Consider the following 25,140-nt stretch of genomic DNA (forward strand, 5'->3'; position numbering starts at 1 on the left):
TCAGAATTACAATTATCCAAATAATCTTTGTTGTGGGATTTAGTATGTGGTTTTCTTACTAAGTGCCATTTTCAAGCCTGGTTGGTTGGCTTGCGCCCATGAGGCAAATGCTCTAACGATTAAAGAATCATTGTGGGTTCAGAGGGGATTTTGGGGCCTCTGTTAATCCCTGACAAAGTGTTCCCTAAGTGGAGGAGCATGGTGGGAAAGGTGTGTTTTGGGTGCATGATCACCCAAAACAGAGTAAATTAGCAAATTCTCCCGCCTAAAAATAATTAAATGAGCCTCACCCTTTCAAATGTGATGCCAAGCAAAAAACAACCAACCAAAAAAAGGGCTGGTAGATAGAGGGATGCCATGCATGTCCTTTCATCCAGCTTCTGAGAACAGTCAGCCTCCCCTTCTAACCTCCCTGCGGTTTCCAGAGACCCTCAGAGTTCAAAGGGTCCTCCACTAACACTGTGCCACACCCCTTGGCTTCAGCTTGTCCTGGCTGTCTTTTCTCTTTTGTGCTCTTATATCTCTGATTTGGAGATAAGAACCACTCTTGTCCAAACCGACAGGTAAACGTCCTGTGGGTTTTAGCCTAATGCTAAACACCACCAACCATAAGAAAGGAACTGAGGTGAGGTGGGACGGTTCCATGCCGAACTGCCAGTGGAGTCAGTCTTGTTTGCGAAGGCCATCATCTTGGAGACCTTTGGTGGGAATTCCTTGTGTAGTGCCACATCAAAGAGAGCGGCAGAACGGTTTGGGTCTGCAACAGTGCCCCTCCAAAGGGCTGCTTTCAACCTACAGACCCCGACACACACCCAAATATCTTAGCAAAATCTCCCTCCCCTAGATACTTAGACACACACACACACACACACACACACACACACACCTGTATTACCTAGAATGCCTTCAGAAAGTACACCCCTTAACTAAATTGAGATTTTGTGTCACTGTCCTACACACAATACCCCATAATATATCCAAGTGGAATTATGTTTTTAGAAATATTTACAAATAAAAAGCTGAAATATCTCGAGTCAATAGGTACTCAACCCCTTTGTTATGGCAAGCCTAAATAAGTTAAGCAGTAAAAATGTGCTTCATAAGTTGCATGGACTCACTGTGTGCGATAAGTGTTTAACATGATTTTTGAATGACTACCTCGTCACTGTACCCCCACACATGCAATTATTTGTAAGGTCCCTCAGTCGAGCAGTGAATTACAAACACAGACCCAGGTTTTCCAATGCCTTGCAAAAGAAGGGCACCTATTGGTAGATTAAACATTAGAACAGACATTGAATATCCCTTTGTGCATAGTGAAGTTATTACACTTTGGATGGTGTATCAATACACCCAGTCACTACTAAGATACAGGTGTCCTTCCTAACTCAGTTGCCGCAGACGAAGGAAACCGCTCAGGGATTTCACCATGAGGCCAATGGTGACTTAAAGAGTTTAATGGCTGCGATAGGAGAAAACTGAGGATCGATCAACATAGTTACTCCTCAATATTAACCTAAATGACAGTAAAAAGGAACTAAATAAAAATATTCCAAAACATGTATCCTGTTTGCAAAAGGGCACAAGTAAAACTGCAAAAAAGGTGGCAAAGACATTAACTTCATTTCCTGAATACAAGGAGTTACGTTTGCAGCCAATCCAACAACACATTGAGTATCACTTCATATTTTCAAGCATGGGGGTGGCTTCATCATGTTATCGGTATGCTTGTCATCAGCAAGGACTAAGGATTTTTTAAATTTTTATGGAATAGAGATCAATCGGCAAAATCCTAGAGGAAAACCTGGTTCACTCTGCTCTCCAACAGATACTGGGAGACAACCTCATCTTTCAGAAGGATAACCTAAAACAAGGCCAAATTACAATGAGTGTACAAAACATTAGGAACACCTTCCTAATATTGAGTTACACCCCCTTTTGCCCTCAGAACAGCCTCAATTCGTCGGGGCATGGACTACAAGATGTTGAAAGCGTCCCACAGGGATGATGGCCCATGTCGACTCCAACACTTCCCACAGTTGCGTCAAGTTGACTGGATGTCCTTTGGGTGGTGCACCATTCTTCATACACACGGGAAACTGTTGAGTGTGAAAAATCCAGCAGAGTTGCAGTTCTTGACACACCCAAACCGATGCGCCTGGCACCTACCACCATACCTCGTCCAAAGGCACGAAAATCTTTCGTCTTGCCCAATTACCCTCTGAATGGCACACACACAATCCATGTCTCAAGGTTTGAAAATCCTTCTTTAGCACGTCTCCTCCCATCCATCTACGCTGATTGAAGTGGATTTAACAGGTGACATCAATAAGGGATCATCGCTTTCAACTGGTCATTCTGTCATGGAGGTGTTCCTAATGTTTTGTACACAGTGTATATACTGGAGTTGCTTACCAAAACAATAAATGTTCGAGTGGCTAAGTTACCGTTTTGACTTATATTGGACTGAAAATCTATGGTAAGACTTTAAAATGGCTGTCTAGCAATGACCAACAATCAACTTGACAATGCTTGAAGAATTTAAAATAATTAGTCACATTTTGTACAATCCAAGTGTGCAAAGCTCTTAGATACTTACCCAGAAAGACTCACAGCTGTAATCACTGCCAAAGGTGATTCTAATGTATTGACTCAAAGGTGTGAACACTTAAATATTAATTTACATATGCATTTCATTTAATACATTTGCACACAAAAAAATAAAATAATAAATCCCTCTTTGGCATTATGGTGTATTGTGTGTAGATAGATGAAAAGCATTTTGATTTCAGGCTGTAACAAGAAAATGTGGAATATGAATACTTTCTGGGGTATGAATACTTTCTGAAGGCACTGTAAATTTCTACCAGCATGTCTCATGCAACTAAAGGCAAAGAAAACCTCTAGATCACCTTTACTCCACACAGAAACGCATACAAAGCTCTCCCTCGCCATTGATTTGGCAAAATCTCACCATAACTCTATACTCCTGCTTACAAGCAAAAACTCAAAACAGGAAGTACCAGTGATGTGCTACAGGACAGTTTTGCTAGCACAGATTGGAATGTGTTCAGGGGTTCATCAGATGGCATTGAGGAGTTTACCACATCAGTCACCAGCTTCATTAATAGGGGCATCCACGACGTCGTACCCACAGTGACCGTACACAAATATCCCAACCAGATGCCATGTATTATGGACAACATCCGCACTGAGTTAAAGGCTAGACCTCGAGACTAGTCCGCAAGCTTATAAGAAATCCTGCTACACCCTCCGACGAACCATCAAAACAGGCAAAGCATCAATATATGACTAAGATCGAATCCTACTACACCGCCTCTGACGCTGGTCGGATGTGGCAGGGCTTGCAAACTATCACAGATGACAAAAGGGAAACAGCGAGCTGCCCAGTGACCTGATGAGCTAAATGCCTTATATGCTTGCGTCGAGGCAAGCAAAACTGAACCATGCATAAGAGCACCAGCTTTCCTGGATGACTGCGTGATCACCCTCTCCATAGTGGATGTGAGTAAGACCTTAAAACAGGTTAACATTCACAAGGCCAGACGGATTGCCATGACGCCTACTCAAGAGCATGCGCTGACCAGCTGGCAAGTGGCTTCACTGCACATTTTCAACCTCTCGCGGACTCTCTGTAATACCAACATGTTTCAAGTAGACCACCATAGTCCCTGTGTCCAAGAACGCCAAGGTAACCTGTCTAAATGACTATCGCCACGTAGCGGTCTCTTCTGTAGCCATGAAATGCTTTGAAAGGCTGATCACGGTCCACACACAGTCGTGAAGAGGGCACGACAACACCTCTTCCCCCTCAGGAGACTGAAAAGATTTGGCATGGGTCCTCAGATCCTCAAAACATTATACAGCTACACCATTGAGAACATCTTGACTGGCTGCATCACCGCTTAGTATGGCAACTGCTTGGCATCCGGCCGCAAGGCGCTACAGAGGGTAGTGCGTACAGCACAGTACATCACTGGGGACGAGCACCCTGCCATCCAGGACCTCTATACCAGGCAGTGTCAGAAGGCTCTAAAAAACTGTCAAAGACTCCAGTCACGCAAATGACTGTTCTCTTTGCTACCGCAAGGCAAGTCTGGAACCAACAGGACCCTGAACAGCCTCTACCTCCAAGTCACAAGACTGCTAAATAAGTTAACCAAATAATTATCCGGACTATCTGCATTGACCCTTTTTGAACTAGCAATATGCTGTTGCTACTGTTTCTGTCACTTTATTTCAAGTTATATGTACATATCTACCAGAATTACCTCGTGCCCCAGCATATGGACCCAGTACATATAGCCAAGTTGTTACTCATGTGTATTTATTACTTTTACTATTTTCTTGTTGGGAAGGGCCTGTAAGCATTTCACTGTTAGCCTACACCGGTTGTTTACGAACGTGACAAATAAAAAAAATTGACAGTCACAAAGAAGCCACTCGCATTCTTGTTCTCTGCAGCCTTCATTCTAAATATGACCACATAGTTACACAGCACACCCATGCATCCGTACACGTGAATGTACCAACTCATTCTTTTGAGGCAATTCCATCTGCCTTCTAATTTGGTCTTATTTAGGATCACTGCCGACAACGACGATAATGTCACAAGTATTTATGGCGACCACTTGGTACATCTCAAAGACAGCGCACCACCAGGTATTTATAAATCACTTTGCTTTATTTAAAAATCAGCGGTAGGCAGTTATGCTATGAAAAAAAAAAAAAAACCCAGCTACAATAACTGCACTTGGCACTGGATGACTGTTTGGATAAAAAAGAAAATGATACACATATATTGTGTAAGTTCATATACATATGAAAACCAAAAAAGGAAAACCTTAAATACCAGCTTTTATGTGGTCTCCATGTCTACTGATTCTTATTAATATTACAAATGTTCAATACCCAACAACCCGACCTAAAAAAAAGATTTAACAAAAAAGAATCTTCACTGGAGCGGAGACTAGGGAGAGTTCCTACTGGTCTCAGAATGACTGCCCCTCTAAACAGGTTACGGTTCAGTATGCCCTTAACAACTGGTCCTAGGTCTGATGCATTGTTTAGCTCACAATGGTTAAGGATAGGCCTGGGATAGAGATCCTAGACCTGCTGTTGAGGGCAAAATGTAACCCAGACCTTAAAAACCAAATGACTTGTGTGTCCAACAGCCATGAGGACGACACATCCGCACTCGTTACGAAAACAAACACGGGAGTAATGCACTGCAAAAACAATACAAGACGTTTTTTGTCCGTCTGACAAAACGAAAGGCAAAACCACTTCTTCTCCAAAAGGAAAGCGCATCAGCAAAATTAATGTGAGCACAAAACATGACTTCAAAGAAAAGGCTGAGCAGTCCTCATTGGAATTGAATACATGGCAAATATTTAGCCATCAGTGGAATGAAATGCCTTTATCGTGAGGGAAGGCCAACCGTTTTATTTGTTGTCATCACATCCCTCTAACGACACAATGGCAACAGACTAGATATGGGATTCAGACAAGTGGGCAGGTGGACCCTGTGAGAAGGAGAAACATGCCCCAAAAACCACCTGCACTCTAATCCACCATCACCCCCTGACCTCCCCAACATTAACACAACCTCCTCAAGAGGAGCAAGAAATCACCTGCTCATTAAGACTGGACAAAAGACAGGATAGGCAGAAGGGTGGAATTTACCATTTTAAAAAAGGCAGCTTGCCTTAGATGGAGGCCCCTTGTGTACCCTGTGCCCACAACACAGGAGAATCCGACACCCCTCTATAAATGAATCCCTAATAATAATAATTGACTTCATCTTGATGATCATTGGGATCGTGTTTTGACCGAATAAGTTGGGCAACGTGATTGAAACTATTCCCAGGAGACATGTTGTCAGCACCTCATCCATCTCCTCCCACCTCCCCAACAGTCTGTCACAACATGCCCTTGGAGAGTGAGCGAGCGAATCTGGGACAGGGGTGGTAAAAACAGATGATCGGGTCACGAAGAAGTGAGCTGTAGATGGATATCAAGTGGAGGACGTAGCAGAGAAGGAGGGCGGGAGACAAGACCAAGGCTACATCCCAAATGGCACCCTATTCCTGAGATAGTGCACTACCCTATGGGGTGTGGTCAAAAGTAGTGCAATAAGGGAATAGGGTGCCATTTTAGACTTAGCCCAGACATGTGCATCTGGGGGGGGGGGGGGTTTATCTGACAGTGACCCCCAGCTTCTCCAGGACACGCACCCCCTTCTCCTGGTACTCCTCCCTTGTCAGCCAGAAGTTGTCCTTGTCCTTCATGATGTCGGCCAGCACAGCCCCGCCCAGGAACACCATGTGCTTGCGCCGAGGGGGGTCCTCGATCCGGATCTTGAATTTCTGCACACAAGCAGGAAAGGAGGAGCCAGAATAGAAGATAAGGAGGAGAAGGGAAGAGTGTGAGAAGGGAAGAGTGTGAGAAGGGAAAGCATAAGAATAGGGGGAAGAGGAGAAATAAGGAAAGGGAAAGAGAGCAAAGAGTGGGAGGAAAAATGTCTGTCTTAACAACCTTAACAAAAAAATAGGTGTGAAATCATCTAATAATTACATGAACTGAACCAGCAGGCCTGGCATTGAAAATGCTGAAGTGGATATTGTCAAATTGAGCAATCAGTGTGTAAAGGAATGAGTGAGGAACAATGAGACATTATATTTTAATTTAGTTGTTGAGCGCATGATTTAAACATGGTCCCATGACAAAGATAGTTCCCTCTGTGTTGAAACCCTCAGTGCTCGTGTTGTGCACTAATTCAATTTAGGGCAACACCGCCTCCTGGTGGCTGATCAAATGACTGCAGTGAGAAAATGGATCGTTAAATGTCAGTTAGTAGTTGTCCATCTGTTAAAAGTCAAACATTGGACAGTTAAAACCTGCACTAAAAACAGCAAAAATAAAATATGACATGTATTTAAAGCATGCTACTTCAAAGATACAAATGGCGTTCTGTGTGTGCCCTCACCGAGAGCTTATCCACATCTCCCTTCAGCACGCGCTCCAGGTAGAGCTGCTTGAGCTCACGCTCCAGTCGAGAGGGAAGGCCAGGGTACATGGTGGAGCCCCCTGACAGCACTATGTGTTTGTAGAACTCAGACCTGTGGAGCGAAGGAGAAGACGTTTAGGGAGGAGAGAAGACCTGGATGAAGGAAGAGGTGATGGAGAGAAATAACTTAAGGTGAATAAGAAGGGCGACATGGAGAGAGGAAAAAGAGAACATTTTGCCACAATGTGTTTGTAGAATTCAGCCCTGAGGAGAGAAAGTGAGGATGTTTTCAGAAGAGAAAAAGGGATGTATAGAATATTAGACCCCCCAAAAAAATACAATATATGGAGAAATATTTTGATAATCTAGGACTGACCCCATTTAGTCGACTGGTCAATTGGCTGTTGGCCAACAGATTTCATTAGTTGAGCAGTAGCAAAAAAAATACTGTCTAAGACATGAATTGCTGAAATTGTATATTACATAAGAACAATGGTGCACCACTAATAAAAATACTATTTTATAACAAATGCTGTCTCTCGTTGGATAGTGGTCACTGTCCGCGGTCGTGAAACATGAGTGAGCTGTTGAATTGGCGCCTTTTCCTAGACCATGTTGCTATATGCGTAATATCAAAGTTAACCAGCATATTGGTGTTGAGAACAATGCGTCGGAGGCAGCAGCAGAGTTGGGAGACGAGAAAATAGCCCTCGCCTTAATTTTTGTCTAAGAAAAGTGAGGAGAGAGGAAACGACAACTTAAATTAGGTCTATAAACAACCCAACTGTTAAATATGTCTGGCTTTATTAATCATCCATACACAGTACCAGACAGAAGTTTGGACACTCATTCAAAGGCTGTTGTTTTTTGTTGACCATTTTCTACATTGTAGAATAATAGCGTTGACATCAAAACTATGAAATAACACATATGGAATCATGTAGTAACCAACAACAATTTTTTTTTTTATCTAAATATATTTTAGATTTGAGTTTCTTCAAAGTAGCCACCCTTTGCCTTGATGACAGCTTTGCACACTCCTTGCATTCTCTCAACCAGCTTCACCTAAAATGCTTGAAAGAGTTCCCACATATGCGGAGAACTTTTTGGCTGCTTTTCCTTCACTCTGCAGTCCAACTCATCCCAAACCATCTCAATTGGGTTGAAGTCGGGTGATCGTGGAGGCCAGGTCATCTGATGCAGCACTCCATCACTCTCCATCTTGGTTAAATAGCCCTTACACAGCCTGGAGGTGTGTTTTGGTTCTTATTGTCCTGTTGAAAAACAAATGATAGTGGGACAAAGAGCAACGCAGATGGGATGGCGTATTGCTGCAGAATGCTGTGGTAGACATGCTGGTTAAGTGTGCCTTGAATTCTAAATAAATCACAGACTGTCACCAGCAGAACACCCCACATGCGGAGATAATCCGTTCACCAATTCTGCATCTCACAAAGACACCAAAAATCTCAAATTTGGACTCAGACCAAAAGGACAGATTTCCACCAGTCTAATGTCCATTGCTGGTGTTTCTAGGACCATGCAAGTCTCTTCTTATTGGTGTCCTTTAGTAGTGGTTTCTTTGCAGCAATTAGACCATGAAGGTCTGATTCACACAGTCTCCTCTGAACAGTTGATGTTAAAATGTGTCTGTTACTTGAACTCTGAAGCATTTATTTGGCCTGCAAAGGCTGGTAACTAATGAACTTATCCTCTGCAGCAGAGGTAACTCTGGGTCTTCCGTTCCTGTGGCGGACCTCATGAGAGCCGGTTTCATCATAGCTCTTGCGACTGCACTTGAAACTTCAAATCAAATCGTATTGGTCACATACACATGGTTAGCAGATGATAATGCGAGCGTGGCAAAATGCTTGTGCTTCTAGTACCGACAGTGTAGTAATATCTAACCATTTCCCAACAACTACCTAATACACAAATCTAAAGGGCTGAATGAGAATATGTACATATAAATATATGGATGAGTGATGGCCAACCAGCATAGGCAAGGTGCAATAGAAGGTATAAAATACAGTATATACACATGAATAATGTAAGATATGTAATCATTATTTAAAGTGGCAATGTTTAAAGTGACTAGTGATCCATTTATTGAAGTGGCCAGTGATTGGGTCTCAATGTAGGCAGCAGCCTTTCAAAGTTCTTGAAATTATCCAGATTACTTTCAGACATTAAGGTCAGTCAATGGACTGTCATTTCTCTTTGCTCATTTGAGCTGTCCTTAAAATAATATGGACTTGGTCTTTCACCAAACAGGGCTATCTTCTGTATACCTACCCTAACTTGTCACAACACAACTGATTAGCTCAAACGCATTAACAAATTCCACAAATTACCTTAAAGCACGCCTGTTAAATGAAGTGCATTCCAGGTGACTACCTCATGAAGCTGGTTGAGAGAATGCCAAGAATGTGCAAAGCTGTCATCAAGCAAGTCTTCTTTTTATTGGTGTCCTTTAGTAGTGATTTCTTTGCAGCAATTCGACCATGAAGGTCTGATTCAAAGTCTCCTCTGAACAGTTGATGTTGAAATGTGTGTTACTTGAACTCTGTAAAGCATTTATTTGGGCTGCCATTTCTAAGACTGGTAACTCTCCTCTGCAGCAGAGGTAACTCGGTCTTCCATTCCTGTGGCATTCCTCAGAGCCAGTTTCATCATAGCGCTTGATGGTTATTGCGACTGCAAATGTTCGAAGTTCTTGAAATTTTCCGGCTTGACTGACCTTCATGTCTAAAAGTAATGATGGTGGCTACTTTGAAGAACCTAAAATATATTTGGATTTGTTTAACACTTTTTTGGTTCCATGTGTGTCATTTCATAGTTTATGTCTTCTACAATGTAGAAAATAGTCAAAATAAAGAAAAACCCTGGAAAGAGTAGGTGTCCAAACTCTTGACTGGTACTGTACATCTACAGAAATAAGACAGATCCTACTTCTGTTGCCTGTTTGAGTGTGTCTAATAGCCTACTGATTCCGTGAGTACCAAGCCTCATGCAACCACATCGATAAACAATCACACATTTTTTAATCTTTGCTATGCTGTAAAGGAGTACACACTTTTTTCCATTTAGTGTTTACATCTTTCCAAAATTGTATCTTTCAGAAAAATAGTAGATTTATAATAATAACCCTCCATTTTCCTTGATCCCCTTATTGTTCTTTTTAATTATTATCATGAACATCATAATAATAAGTAGGTTTAGTATATCAGCCTTGTATAACCATCATCGAGCTGTAGGCCAAAGAGCACATCCTGTTTCGTCTTAATACCTTAACTTACGTAGGCCTATGTTTTAATACTTATAAGCTACCGTATCAATCAATCATTTATTAGTTCATGTCATCACACAGCAGACAAGTCATTCATGATTTGAAAAGCAATCAAGCATTTTAGTTAAAATACAATAAAGCGAATATTGAATAATTAGCATAAAGATAAATAGGCCTAAACCGTTCCATTTGGGAATTGCATTAACGAATGAATGCTACGGTTTAGTCTTTGCTGCAATAAAGGCTTTACAATTAAAACGTTACAACAGCCTCTCTGGTCCGCTTATCATTTATTTTGTGTTGTTTATATTGTTTCAAACGGTTAGAACAATTATAACAGTACCTGTTTGGAACACATAATATGCACCCAGCACTTCCTCAACTTATTTTTCTTGATCTCCAGTATTTTCCACAACTAGTCAAATTTATTAAACACATCTGACTTCCCCTTTACCTCCTGAGCAACCAGCAAACATTCAACTGTTTCTAGTTTATTTGTCATGTCCTCTGCATCCATTTTGCTGTAACGTTTCAGTTTGTTAGAACCAATTTATTGATGCGATTATGATATGCTATAGGGCAGGCCTTATTGGTCACGTGCATGAGACGCATACATGTGTCACGTAACGAGAGCAAGGGTTGAGGGAATAGGGAATTTTTAGCAATGGGTGCTAGTCACTCAGTCATTTTTTTGTTTTGTTTTTACTTCTTAGGGATATCCTCCTTTTTTAAAATGTTTCGCCTAAATGACAAACCCAAAACTGACTGCCTGTAGCAAGGATATGCATATCCCTGGTACCATTTGAAAGGAAACACTGAAGTTTGTGGAAATGTGAATTGAATGTAGGAGAATAATACACAATAGATCTGGTATAAGAAAATACTGAAGAGAGAGATAAAAAGTATTTCTCTACCACTATCTTTGAAATGCAAGAGAAAGATCATAGTTCTAGCCATCACTCTGGTTGTAATTCCGATAGTGTCCACAAGATGGCAGCAGTGTATGTGCAAAGTTTCAGATGGATTACTTGAAGAATGACTGACCTACAACACTTTGTGTGAAGTACCCAGGCACATTTGGGCAAATCGTGAAGGAGACATTTGCATTCATATTCCATTTTTCTGCAAGAATATCGTCAAATCTGTATACTTGGACTTTGATTTAGCTTACCAAGTACAAGTAGCCAAATTATAAGTTCAACATTTGCAAAAAACAGTTTAACTCTGAATATCCTTAGAATTTTTGTCCAAAATGAAAAGGCATGCTGTCGTACAAGGTTAGTAGCTACATATGACGACATATACATGGTTTCCGGATACTCCCGTAAAGCCCAGCTCATTGGTTTTCTAGCTAGTTATGTTTGACTCCGATTGGTGCTTATTTGACAAAGATAGTCGTTCAAATGATGGCCGCACGCATCTTTGGCGTGCCATGAAGGCTGCACTCTCTGACCAAATATGATGTCCTATAGGATATACTACACCCCTAATGAAATAGTGAAGTGTTGTTACCTTCTAGGATCTCTGAGGAATAGATACAAATGTGATTTGACTAATTGAAACAACATTTAGGGTGAAATTTTCAGATTCCTTTCTTTGCAAATTCAACAAGTGGAAATACAAAATCGATTGTGCATGCTGTATGAACCTTTTTAGGATATGAAAAATGATATTTATCTAACAAAACGACACTTCATGTTATCTCGGACCCTTTGGATGATAAATCAGAGCAAGATTTCAGAATGTAAGTACACATTTCACCTTCAGAGGTGAATTTATCAAACCTATCGTGGTAAAAACTTTTGTTGTTAGGAGCTCTCAAACAATAGCATGGCATTTTTTCGAAGTAATAGCTACTGTAAATTGGACAGTGCAGTTATTTTAACAAGAATTTAAGCTTTCAGCCGATAAGACACTTGTATGTACCGACATTTGTTGTTTCTCTAAAATCCACTCAATGACTAGAACGTTAACTAATGAAATGGCAAAGAAGTGAAAGAGGGTTGGACACTACTAGGTCACTAGTAAGTAGGGGGAGTCGGTCGTGGAGTTACCTGGTGTCGATGTCTGCTGCATTGATAGTATTGAAGAGAAGCTCTGCCACCCCGACTCCCTCCACATTGATGAGGTGGGGCTGGAATAGAGCCTCAGGGGCTTCAAACCGCTCCCCTCCCACCTTGATCATCCTGCCGTCGGGGAGCTGGGGACACAGAAAGGGGAACATTCACACATCGGAAAGCATTTAATTGACATTAAGATGGCTTTCTTCTGTTTGAACACCGCTAGGGAAATCTGAAGGCAATGCTAGGCTAGAGATGGACAATAGACAATGTTTGGAACTGGCAACGTTAAGTAAGAGTCTCTCAACCTCTGGTCAGATGGAGCCGGCAGACATACAGTAGGCCTTTTACAGAGCGTGGTGGAACATTATGAGGGAGGGAGCATAAAGGGCCCATTGACGGCTCCAGTCTGGAGTCCAGAGGAGGAAACAGACACCAGGTCAGCACGTGGCGTGGGAGTCTGGGTCGTACAGGAAATGATGTCACGCCCATGGATGGAGGGGGAGGGGGGGGTCATTTCTTCAAAACCACAGTAGTGCTTTTGTTCCATCCTCTGTCCTCCGCCTCTCCTTCTCTCTCCAGGATTTGGGCAGGGAAACAAGGAGGTGCGCCACCGCCCGCCACACATGAAAAATTCCATCCAGTCCCTATTTACATCACAGGGACCCCTACCGGCAATTGAACCCGGGTTGCTCAGGGATTTGGGCACGTGGTTGACTTGACTAAGTAACCTGGGGGCATCCAGAGCTTGGTTCAAGAGCTCCTCCCACACTAAATATGGCTTCTAATGCTCTAAAATTATAACCTGATCATCTGCATGATACATTATGTCCACAAGGAGGCACTGTTACCATATAGCCAGGCTTCAAATACAGATTAATCCTATTATTCTTGGTGTAGGATGGTGTTACCCTTACCATGCAAGACTTTAATAAGTATAATTTGGTGCAGTGTTGGGGGTAATGTGTTTTTAAAAGTAATGCATTACGTAATCAGATTACTTTTATAAGTAACTTGTAGCTTTTTCAAATTGGGTAATATTACAGTTACTGTCAAACAACGTGTGCATTACTTTCAGAATCATCCCTCTACCGGGCGCGTTTCCCATGAGCCGATCTCAAATTGTTTCAGTTAATTCTCGAGCGAGCAGAGAAAGGCTGTTTGGAGAAATGTCATGGCAGCCGCTCTCCATAGAAATATATAGAGGGTGCAACTCTGATATTTGCCATTGATCACTTCTGTGATGGGAAAGCCTCTAGGCTTTTCTGTCTAGTGACAAATGTGCCTTCTATACATTATGTACTGATGATAATATTATAACATAACGCGTTACATTTAACAAAAGTAACTAGTAATAGGACTTTAACTAGTCCAAACACTGATCTGGTGTGCTGTAGATGACAAATCAGGGTTGGGCTCAGAATGCCCAAAAACAACAAGAGAAAATACTTCGAAACAGGGTTGTACAATAAGGACTGAAAGTGTAGGACTCGACCAGGATGATGACGTTGTAGGACTATGTTACTGACCGTATAGGACTCAACCAGCACGGTGGTCTCCAGCGCCAGCTTCTGCTCCTGCTCGATGTTGTAGCCCACGTAGCAGAGCTTCTCCTTCATCATGCGCACCGTCTCAAAGTCCGCCGAGTGGTTGAAGGCATAGCCCCTCAGCAACAGCAACTGGATGATGGATAAAAGTCAGAGGTAAGGGATGTGTTTGGTTGGTTTGCAGAGATCTCATAGGTTGTAAAGGACCGCAAAACTAATATTATTAGGCAAGATAGTTATAAGTTATAAATATATATGGTGGAAGCACCAATGGGCAAGGTGCAATATCCATCATAATGCCTTAATCAGTCTTCTCACATCTACACATGCTAGGGGCTAGGAGTTGTTTCTGGACAGGACATTCTACGACAGCCTGAGTCACCCGTGGGGAACGAGGGTGTACCTTGATGAGGTAGCGTGTAATGTCCCGTCCTGCAATGTCCAGGCGTCGGGTCAGGTGGGGCAGGGAGAAGCCTTCGTACACGGGGCAGATGTGGGTGACGCCATCACCAGAGTCCACCACCACGCCGGTCAGGAGACCTAAAAAATATATATATATTTTTTTAAACAGCAGCGCCAACAGAATAGGGCCATTTCAAAAGCCCATTAACATTATAGACCATTTCTGTCATTACTCGTTTGAAACGGAAAGCTTTTTATTAATTGTCATTACCAATTTCTTGGTGTCAGAGTTTTCCGTCAGAATACATTAGTTCAATATCAACAAACAAAAATGCATGGGACAATGAAAGGCCTACGTCCTACAAATGAAAGTCTAGTATAGAACACGAAGTACACAGCTACGTACTCAACTACACGCTACTGCATATTCAACTCTCGGCCTGCTACTGAAAGGGTCACACATTAGCACAGCCTGTGTTTATTTTTTTTTCCAGAGAAAGACCAATGTTACAAACAGTACAGCACAAATGGAAGCACTTTATTTTATGATACGAGGTATTTACTACGGTAGGAAAATAATGTGGTATCAATGGGTAGTTTCTGGTACTTAAAATAATTGGTAACTATCTGGTACCAAATCAATTGTTTTAATTTGTTTCTCAAAGAAAACAAGGAACTCATAGCTTATTATTGTGCAACTACTAACTAATAACCATTTTTAAATATAAAGTAAATATCTGGTACTTTCTGTTCCGGAAAATAAAGTTTAAGCCCCAAATAATTGTTGCTGCCATGGTAGAAACATAGCAAAAGCTAATTACCGGGTAGAACCTCCTACATGTGTTCTGAAAGGTACTTTAACTTGCAATTCGTTGGGAGTGAAATCTCAGGTGCCCAGTGCTCTTCACTGGTTTAGGGTGTTCTACCTTCCTTCTAGTTGCATCATTTTGCTTTAAAGAACCTACCTTGAGCATAGAGTGTGAGCACAGCTTGGATGGCTATGTAAACCCCAGAGAACTGGTACGTCTCAAACATCACCTAGGAAAGAGGTAGGGAGTGCGAGGGTATGTCACTGGAATATGTAGTCACTGCAAAAAGTTCAACTTAACATCTTGCTAATACAAATGACCTTGGTTTTTGCATTTTGCACTGCTAGGAAAACCACAACAAATCTAACCTCAACTTCCACTCACAAGGAATAGACCTCCATGTTCATAAACCTCAATTTGAAAAGGGTAAAAAGGACTTACCCTCAAAACATTTAGCCATGACTGGCCACCCCACAGAGGACAGCCTGACTCAATAACAGTGGCTCTGACAGACTCCCACTGAGGAGCTGTCGCCAGGAAGCAGACCTAGGTTCAAATACCATTTCAAATCTTTCAGATACTTTAGCTGTGGTTGACTGACCTTGCCTGGCACAATGGAAACAATGGAGTAGTCCCAAAAGTGCAATGTCCACCCATGTGAAACTCCAGACAGGCTCAATCAGACTATAAGTGTTTGAAAGAGTTCAAATCCTTGCTGAACCCAGGTCTGCCAGGCAGTGCTGCTGCCATAGTCACAATGACTGGCAAGTTGCAACTCCAAGATAAACGTCCGTAGCGGGAGCGCTAGTGCCTCCTCAGCACAGAGCATCACTGTTATGACCGATGAATCATTTAAGATCTACAATGGAACCTTATAAAAGGCCTTACAGGAAGTCTCCTCCAGCCATTCCCAGGTACACTCCAGAATACACTTTCAAAACTAAAGCATGTTAATGAAATTGTCCTCTGACAACGGATTTATTCGTCGTGGGTTAACAAAAATAAACACTTAAAAGAAAAAGTTTACACACCTCAATGATCTTCTCGCGGTTCTTGGTTGGGTTCATGGGCGGCTCGGTGAGCAGGATCTTGCAGTTGCGTGAGTCGATGTTGAGCTTCTCGGGACCAAAGGTGTAGTCCCACAGGTGCTTCATGTCGTCCCAGTTCCTCACGATGCCGTTCTCCATGGGGTAGTTCACCTCCAGCATGGAGCGCAGCTCGCTCGCCTCATCCCCCACCATCAGGTCCTGGGGAGGGAGGGGATAAAGAGCAGAGTTTCAGACTACTGCTAAAACCAGGGTGTGACTTTTTAAAACAAACCCGCTGTTTTGGAGGAACCCCAACAGCGCAGTAGCCACTGAATATTACTGCATAGAAACGATGCAGTGACCTCCACCCAAGTCATTGACGTACCACAGCAACAAACTGACTGTCACAGTGTCAGTGCCGACTGACCACAGTTATACAACAAAAATAATGCTGGATAGCTTTGGGTACGAAGGTAACAATGTCACAAAAGGACATCCACCATCGTAAAACACTCTACAGAACAAACGTAAAGAACTTCCCTAAAAAAGGACATTTGCATGCCACAATAAACAAGTCAAACATCCCTTGTGGTCAACATCTAGTCATTCTGCGGGCACGTTGCTTTCAGTGAGCTGACGATACGTTCAGCCCTGCTCCAGAGAGCAGGTGGTAGAGGAGGTCACATTAGATAGAGATTCCAGCCATGCAGTCAGAGCACACTGTTAGTAGAGCGGAGTCCATCTGGTTAATTGGGATGCAGAGCCTATTGAAAATGTCTAGAACCTATAGTATATGCAAACTCAATAGGCCTGACTGTCTACTGCCAAACAAACAGGTCACTCATATTGGCAGAGAACTGCATGGGCAAACTAATGCTAAATGTGGTCGTTTTTTTTGTTGTTGCTCTGAGGCAGCTTGCAAGTTTAATTTTAACATGAGATGCTTCAGCAGACATGTTCCCCTTGTCATGAGTCCTCCATTGTCCTCCAAAAGGTATATGATGATATCTCTACTATTGATATCACGGTTTCCTTCTGCAACTGCCTGTATGTGCACAAGACCATGAATGTCTGCCAGTGTGTTCAGATACTGTATTTAACATGTTGATTTGTAAAAAAACAAGACAGAGGTAATACAGTTTGTAAGGTTAGCCGAAACAACCATTTCATCACAGAAAACCAGGGAAAGAGTAGTAGAGGGGGAATGAGGAAGCAAAGCCAAACTACTGACAGATTGGTCCTTTTTTAAATTCTCTCGTCGGAGAGATGACGAACGCAGCAATTTCACTGTCCGAGCAGATTGCAGGGACCCATGAAACTAAACATACACACTTACCATCTTTCTGTTATTCTACCTCAACAGGTGAGGAGGAGGAGAGGTGGGAGGAAGAGCGGGATGAAGCAGAGGGTCAGAAGATAGAACAGAGAGAGGTCAGAGGAGCCAAGGTCAGAGGTGAATCTGTGCGTGTCCTACAAAAACCATGGCCTACGCCCGCCCATCCTCTCATAACGCTGCGATGTTATCAAGAGGAAATGTTCATGTGTAATACCCTGATAGCAAGACAAGGTGCGACATCTAGGCCAAATCAACAAATCATGGCCAGCGTCCCAAATGACACCCTATGCCCTACGCAGTGCACCACCTTTGATCAGGACCCATAGGGTTAAAAGTAGTGCACTATGTAGGGAATAGGGTGCCATTTGGGACTCGAACAGCCATGGTAAATATCAGGGACCAGTGTGTTGGATTTCCAGAGGACACTCAATGGAGGAAATACTTTTTTTTTTTACTCACAAATACTATGAGAAACTAAACTCAAAAGGGCTGGTTTCCCCAAACACAGATTAAGGCTAGTCCTGGACTAAAGCATGGTCAATTAAGAATCTCCATTGAAATAGCTTCCTTATCCAGGATATGTGTCAGGAAGATTGCGCCAACAGGTTCACAGTGGAGGGAATAAGCTAAATGTAATCTAACAAAGTAGTGAAAACCAAGAAATGTGCACCATTCTCCAGGTAGGTCTTCATGTTCTGAAAAACTTAGAACCATAGTCTGCTCTACAAGGCATTGCAGCCATTTCAGAACTTCCCCAAATCTCCACAAAAAATAAAAATGTAATTCATGAGGGCTATGAAGTTGTTAGCCTAGCGGTTAAGAGTGTTGGGATAGTAACAAAAAGGTCACTGGTTCGAATCCCTGAGGTGTAAAAAAGTAAAACTGCAGTTCGGCCCTTGAGCAAGGCAGTTAACCTCACCGATGATGTTGATTAATTAAGGCAGCCCCCCACACCTCTTCAATTGTGCAACTGACTAGGTATCCCTTTTCCCCAGATGGGTACACATTTTTTATTTTACCTTTACTTAACCAGGTAGGCTAGCTGAGAACACGTTCTCATTTGCAACTGCGACCTGGCCAAGATAAAGCAAAGCAGTTCGACACATACAACAGTTACACACATGGAACAAACAAACATACGATCAATAACACAGTAGAAAAATCTATATACAGCATGTGCAAATGAGGTAGGATAAGGGAGGTAATGCAATAAATAGGCCATGGTGGCAAAGTAATAACAATGTAGCAATTAAAACACTGGAATGGCAGAATGTGCAGAAGATGAATATGCAAGTAGAGATACTGGGGTGCAAAGGAGCAAGACAAAAAAAACACAGTATTGGGAGGAGGTAGATTGGATGGGCTATTTACAGATGGGCTATGTACAGGTGCAGTGATCTGTGAGCTGCTCTGACAGATGGTGCTTAAAGCTAGTGAGGGAGGTAAGAGTCTCCAGCTTCAGTGATTTTTGCAGTTCGTTCCAGCCATTGGCAGCAGAGAACTGGAAGGAGAGGCAGCCAAAGGTAAGAATAGTCTTTGTGGGTGACCAGTGAGATTTACCTGCTGGAGCGCGTGCTACGGGTGGGTGCTGCTATGGTGATCAGTGAGCTGAGATAAGGCGGGGCTTTACCTAGCAGACTTGTAGATGACCTGGAGCCAGTGGGTTTGGCGACGAGTATGAAGCGAGGGTCAGCCAACGAGAGCGTAGAGGTCGCAGTGGTAGAGGTCGCTGTGATAGACTGTATCCAATTTGTTGAGTAGAGTGTTAGTGTATTTTGTAAATGACGTCGCCGAAGTCGAGGATCGGTAGGATGGTCAGTTTTATGAGGGTAAGGATGCTTTGTTGCGAAATAGGAAACCAATTCTACATTTAACTTTGGATTGGAGATGTTTAATGTGAGTCTGGAAGGAGAGTTTACAGTCTAACCAGACACCTAGGTATTTGTAGTTGTCCACATATTCTAAGTCAGAACCGTCCAGAGTAGTGATGCTGGACGGGCGGGAGGGTGCAGGCAGCGATCGGTTGAAGAGCATGCATTTAGTTTTACTTTCATTTAAGAGCAGTTGGAGGCCACAGAAGGAGAGTTGTATGGCATTGAAGCTTGCCTGGAGGGTTGTTAACACAGTGTCCAAAGAAGGGCCAGAGGTATACAGAATGGTGTCGTATGCGTAGAGGTGGATCAGAGAATCCCCAGCAGCAAGAGCGACATCATTGATGTATACAGAGAAGAGAGTCAGGCCGAGAATTGAACCCTGTGGCACCCCCATAGAGACTGCCAGAGGTCCGGACAACAGGCCCTCCGATTTGACACACTGAACTCTATCAGATAAGTAGTTGGTGAACCAGGCAAGGCAATCATTTGAGAAACCAAAGCTGTTGAGTCTGCCAATAAGAATGTTGTGATCGACCTGGCTCAGGATTTCAACTCTGTCAATAAATACGGCTGCACAGTAAATGTCTCTTATCGATGGCGGTTATGATATCGTTTAGGATCTTGAGCGTGGCTGAGGTACACCCATGACCAGCTCTGAAACCAGATTGCGTAGCAGAGAAGGTACGGTGGGATTCGAAATGGTCGGTATTCTGTTTGTTAACTTGGCTTTCAAAGACCTTAGAAAGGCAGGTTAGAATATATATAGGTCTTTAGCAGTTTGGGTCTAGAGTGTCTCTCCCTTTGAAGAGAGGGATGACCGCGGCAACATGCCAATCTGTGGGAATCTCAGACGATACAAAAGAGATATTGAACATGCTAGTAATTGGGGTTGCAACAATTTTGGCAGATAATTTTAGAAAGAGAGGGTCCAGATTGTCTAGCCCGGCTGATTTGTAGGGGGTCCAGATTTTGCAGCTCTTTCAGAGTTGCTGTGAGGGGGTGGATTGCTGTTGACCGGGGTAGGGCTAGCCAGGTGGAAAGCATGGCCAGCTGTAGAAAAATGCTTATTGAAATTCTCAATTATAGTGGATTTATCGGTGACTGCTTGTGTGACAAAAAGCGACCCATTTTAGAATGAATTCTGTATTACACTCACACATTCTAATACCTATTTCACACAGAATTCAGTGTGTTACCTGTTAAAATAATGCAATGTTTAGATGACCCCCCTTCAAAAACAGGTTATTACCACTTTCTTGAGTAAATACTAAAGAATATATATTTATGTCTAGATATAATAGGGATTTAAACACTTCTGTGAAGTAAACCAGTGAGGTTACCTTGATCTCAATGTTTCCCACTTTAGCTGTGGAGCGAATGATTGGCCTGCCAACCAACGCCGGGAAAATGTGCTCTGGGAAATTGGAGCCTGCATAGCCGCACTTCACAAACTAGGATTAAAGGGAGAGACAAGGGCAGGGTCAGTGACAAACATCCTTTTTTGCAAGTTGGTAAGTAACATAGGACAAATACATTTTCATAGCACACAGAATTATAAAAAAAATGTATAAAGATTAATAAGCCTAGAGCCAAATACTAGAAATCACAAAGCATTTAGCAGACTACATTAAAATAAAACCTTTTAGTCCAATAACTAACATAACCTAGCCCGATCGATAATGCACTTCACGTGTCTTGTTCATTAACCAGAAGTTAGAGCCTTATCTACTTTCTCTGAGTCACGTGGTGCTGTTTGAGTTGCCTCTAGGTACAGATTTATGATCAGCTTGCCCTCCCCAAATCCTAACCATTAGTGAGGGAAACGCAAAACTGACAAAAGACCAGCAACTCCACCCTACTTTGTTTGTGAACACTGAGGGATTACAGAGAAAGTTACAGCATTGGTAGTGTTACCCTCCCACAATCACTACCTGACGTGCCTGACCTGCAGCATGCTTAGGAAGTTACGTAGAGAACCTATGCAGGGAATTTCATTCAAACCTGTTAGGTTGTACTAGGCGCTTGGCTTCAAGGAATAGCCTAGCGCATGAATCAATAAGATCGCTTCTCCATGCATGTTTAAAAATCCTTTGGGCTTTATTTAGGCCTACATAAATGATATAATCTTCCTTCTTTCACCTACGTTACATTACATAAATGACCACATCCTCAACCTGCCGGTAAGAAGAATAAAATAAGTGTATGACATGCATCATCAAGTAGACATGACATCAGCCCAGAGAGGAAAGGGTAACTCAAAGACAAGAATAAAGACAGGAAGTAGGCTACAGTGTACAGCGTGTCCCATTTACACTCTCCGAGCTATGAATAGCTATCAGGCTGTTTTATTCGCAGTGTGAATAAAGGCTGTAAGCAGCATAGTTTCTCTGTGGTAGGTAGCTGGAGAGAGACAAGTCAGCTAACCACTGAATGGAACACAGCCAACAAAAATATATATATTTTTTTAAGATCGATGAAAGAATAGTCCAGCTAAATACTAAGGTAAAATGGTGGAGGTGAAAACAGCATAAATTAATTGTTATTTGTCCATTTCAACCAGATGACTCATGTCTACAAACATATTTTACAAGAGAGTTGCAATTGATCTGATAACTCCTTACATGGAAGAATGGTTTCAGACTTCCTCACTGTACAAGGAGGCATGCGCATTATCTACTGCTCGAGACAAGTTGGTTAACTTGTTCAACAGTTGGTAGCAATACTTTAATTGTGATACTTGTTTGTTAGTGCCTGGTTTAAGTTAAACTATATGCGTAAATCCTCATCCAATTACGCAACAACGTAGCAGTGTAAAATACCTGCTACAAGTACAAAGAGGTTTCGGGTGAGGGCTGGGCTACAGATGCTGGATCATTCTTTGTGAACAACACCAAACAGTATCTAAAAATGTGGAGTTCCTGAATAAAACGCAATAGATCACGTCTTTTCCTTGCCCAATTCGTTGCAATTAACAATAACGCTGGCAAGTTCGAAAAGAGAGCTCTCGTTAGTTTGAGTTAACAATCAAATTGAAGTAAGGGGTGGAAATGTAGGGTAATGTCTGATGAATACATATGATATAGCTAAATGTGGCAGAACACGAGATTTAAGTGATCTCTGGAGCATGCTATAAAACAATAACTGCGATTTGTACATTTTAAGGCTAGCTATTGAGTTTGCTGGCCAGCAACCGAACTAGCTCGAGACGATTCGAGTTCGCAATGTCAGCACGAGCAGCCGACAGCAGCGATAACAATATTTATGGCTACTCCCACTGATTCACGAATTCTAGTCAGCAATCGGTACTCTAAACATTTCACCGACCGGTGTAAACCTTGCCACCTCTAATTGACAGATGCACCAACCTCAATGAATGCATAACTAATTGACAAACTGACAGACCGTGGCTACACAAGCTAGCAATGAAGCGAGCTACTTCCTGTTCCTCCCCATCTCATCTGCCAAATTGCACAAAAGCCGGAACCCTCATAATTTGACGATAGAACACGGTCTGTTTGTAAACTTACCCCGGTCCCATTGTCGCAAACCACCACTTTCCTTCCCTGGCTGTCCATTTTCTCGGAATACAGAAACCAGCAACCCTCCCTGGCACAACTTTCTTCGGCAAGGCGGAAAACAGCACCCCGGCTCTAGCAAAGGGCTTTTTCCGGAATGTATGACACATGCCCATATTACACACACACCTATCAGGGTAGAGATAGCTAAGAAATTCAGCCAATTACGTATGGCAACGCCTTTCCATACACTTTTCTATTCGACAATCCCACTGATTGACGGTGTTGTGTCAATCAGAATTTGGAAATATCCATAATGCAAGCTTTATCAATGCATTTAGGTGGTGGCCTGTTGGGCCAACGCCGAAAACAGTGAAGTTGATCGATCTACGTCGAGGGAAGAGCATCTGTTTTTTTTTATATGACAATGAAATATTCTAATAATTACTGTAAAATTTGTTGGCACCTTCAATTATTGCACATTTTCTCAGAATAAGTATATTTCAACCATAGAAAATGATAGAGGCCTCTAGTGGCCAACTTCATTAGCTGATCCCTCTTGGTGACACTGTTGGAGTCATGTCCAACCGGGTCATGGGGGATCCGAGAATGGCGCTGCAAAGGATAGCTTCCGTTTTATGGGCTCTTGTCCAATTCTGCTATTTAGTGTTTTTTTTTTCATCTTCACAGATCATAATGTTTCCGCCATCGTTTCTTTTGACTGAAAATAGCTTCTGGACATCAGAACAGCAATCACTAACCTCGATTTGGATGAAGATTTCTACTTCAACGAGTCAGAGATGCAGGACATACTCAATACGGAAGGGTTCTGGAATTCCGGAATTCATCTGATGGCATTGAAGAGTTTACCACATCGGTCACCGGCTTCATTAATAAGTGCATCAACCAACGTCATACCCACAATGACAATATGTCGTACATATCCAAACCAGGAGCCATGGATTACAGGCAACATTTGGACTGAGCTAAAGGCTAGAGCTGCTGCTTTCAAGGAGCTGGACACTAATACGGATGCTTATAAGAAATAAGAAATCTCAGACGAACCATGAAACAAGAAAAGTGTCAATACAGGAAAAAGATTGAATCCTACTAAGCCGGCTCTGACACTTGTCAGATGTGGCAGGGCTTGCAAACTATCACAGATTACAAAGGTAAACCCAGCCGCGAGCTGCCCAGGGATGCAAGCCTACCAGATGAGCTAAATGCTTTCTATGCTTGCTGCGACGCAAGCAACACTTAACCAAGCATGAGAGCACCAGCTGTTCCGCACGACTGTGTGATCACGGTCTCTATAGCCAATGTTTTTTTATTTTTTATTTCACCTTTATTTAACCAGGTAGGCTAGTTGAGAACAACTTTTCATTTGCAACTGCGACCTGGCCAAGATAAAGCATAGCAGTTCGACACATACAACAACACAGAGTTACACATGGAAGGAACAAAACATACCGTCAATAATACAGTAGAAAAAAAGTAGATACAGTGAGTGCAAATAAGATCAAATAAGGGAGTTAAGGCAATAAATAGACCATGGTGGCGAAGTAATTACAATATGGCAATTAAAAACACTGGAATGGTAGATGTGCAAGTAGAGATACTGTGGTGCAAAAGGAGAAAAATACATAAATACAGTATGGGAATGAGGTAGATAGATGGGCTGTTTACAGATGGGCTATGAACAGGTGCAGTGATCTGTGAGCTGTCCTGACAGATGGTTCTTTAAGCCAGTGAGGGAGATGGGAATCTCCAGCTTCAGTGATTTTTGCAGTTCGTTCCAGTCAGTGGCAGCAGAGAACTGGAAGGAAAGGCGACCAAAGGAGGAATGGAGTAAGACCTTTAAACAGGTTAACATTCACAAAGCTGCAGGGCCAGATGGATTACCAGGACGCGTACTCAGACCATGCGCTGACCATTTTCAACCTTTCCCTGACCCAGTCTGTAATACCTACATGTGTCAAGCAGACCACCATAGTCCCTATGCCCAAGAACGCCAAGGTAAACTGTCTAAATGACTATCGCCCCGTTGCACTCACATCTGTAGCCATGAAAAGCTTTGAAAGGCTGGTCATGGCTCACATCAACACCATCATCCCAGAAACTCTAGACCCACTCCAATTTTCATACAGCCTCGACAGATCCACAGATGACGCGATCTCTATTGCACTCCACACTACCCTCTCCGACCTGGACAAGTGGAACACCTATGTGAGAATGCTGTTCATTGACTAC

At 42.5% G+C, this 25,140-nt stretch overlaps 1 protein-coding gene across 1 annotated transcript; it reads right to left on the minus strand.

The window, feature by feature from the left end:
- Nucleotides 1–4,686: 4,686 nt before the first annotated feature.
- LOC109865676 (actin-related protein 2-A) lies at nucleotides 4,687–23,089 on the minus strand. The gene is made up of 9 exons (XM_020454045.2): nucleotides 22,903–23,089; nucleotides 20,716–20,826; nucleotides 16,169–16,384; nucleotides 15,294–15,366; nucleotides 14,330–14,466; nucleotides 13,909–14,058; nucleotides 12,374–12,519; nucleotides 7,010–7,142; nucleotides 4,687–6,389 (listed from the first exon to the last, which is right to left on the minus strand). The coding sequence occupies exons 1-9, from the start codon at nucleotides 22,948–22,950 to the stop codon at nucleotides 6,219–6,221; spliced, it is 1,185 nt and encodes a 394-aa protein (XP_020309634.1). The 5' UTR covers nucleotides 22,951–23,089; the 3' UTR covers nucleotides 4,687–6,218.
- Between the last annotated feature and the right edge of the window lie 2,051 nt (nucleotides 23,090–25,140).

This window comes from Oncorhynchus kisutch, linkage group LG20 (genome assembly GCF_002021735.2).
Source record: "Oncorhynchus kisutch isolate 150728-3 linkage group LG20, Okis_V2, whole genome shotgun sequence".
NCBI lineage: Eukaryota > Metazoa > Chordata > Actinopteri > Salmoniformes > Salmonidae > Oncorhynchus > Oncorhynchus kisutch.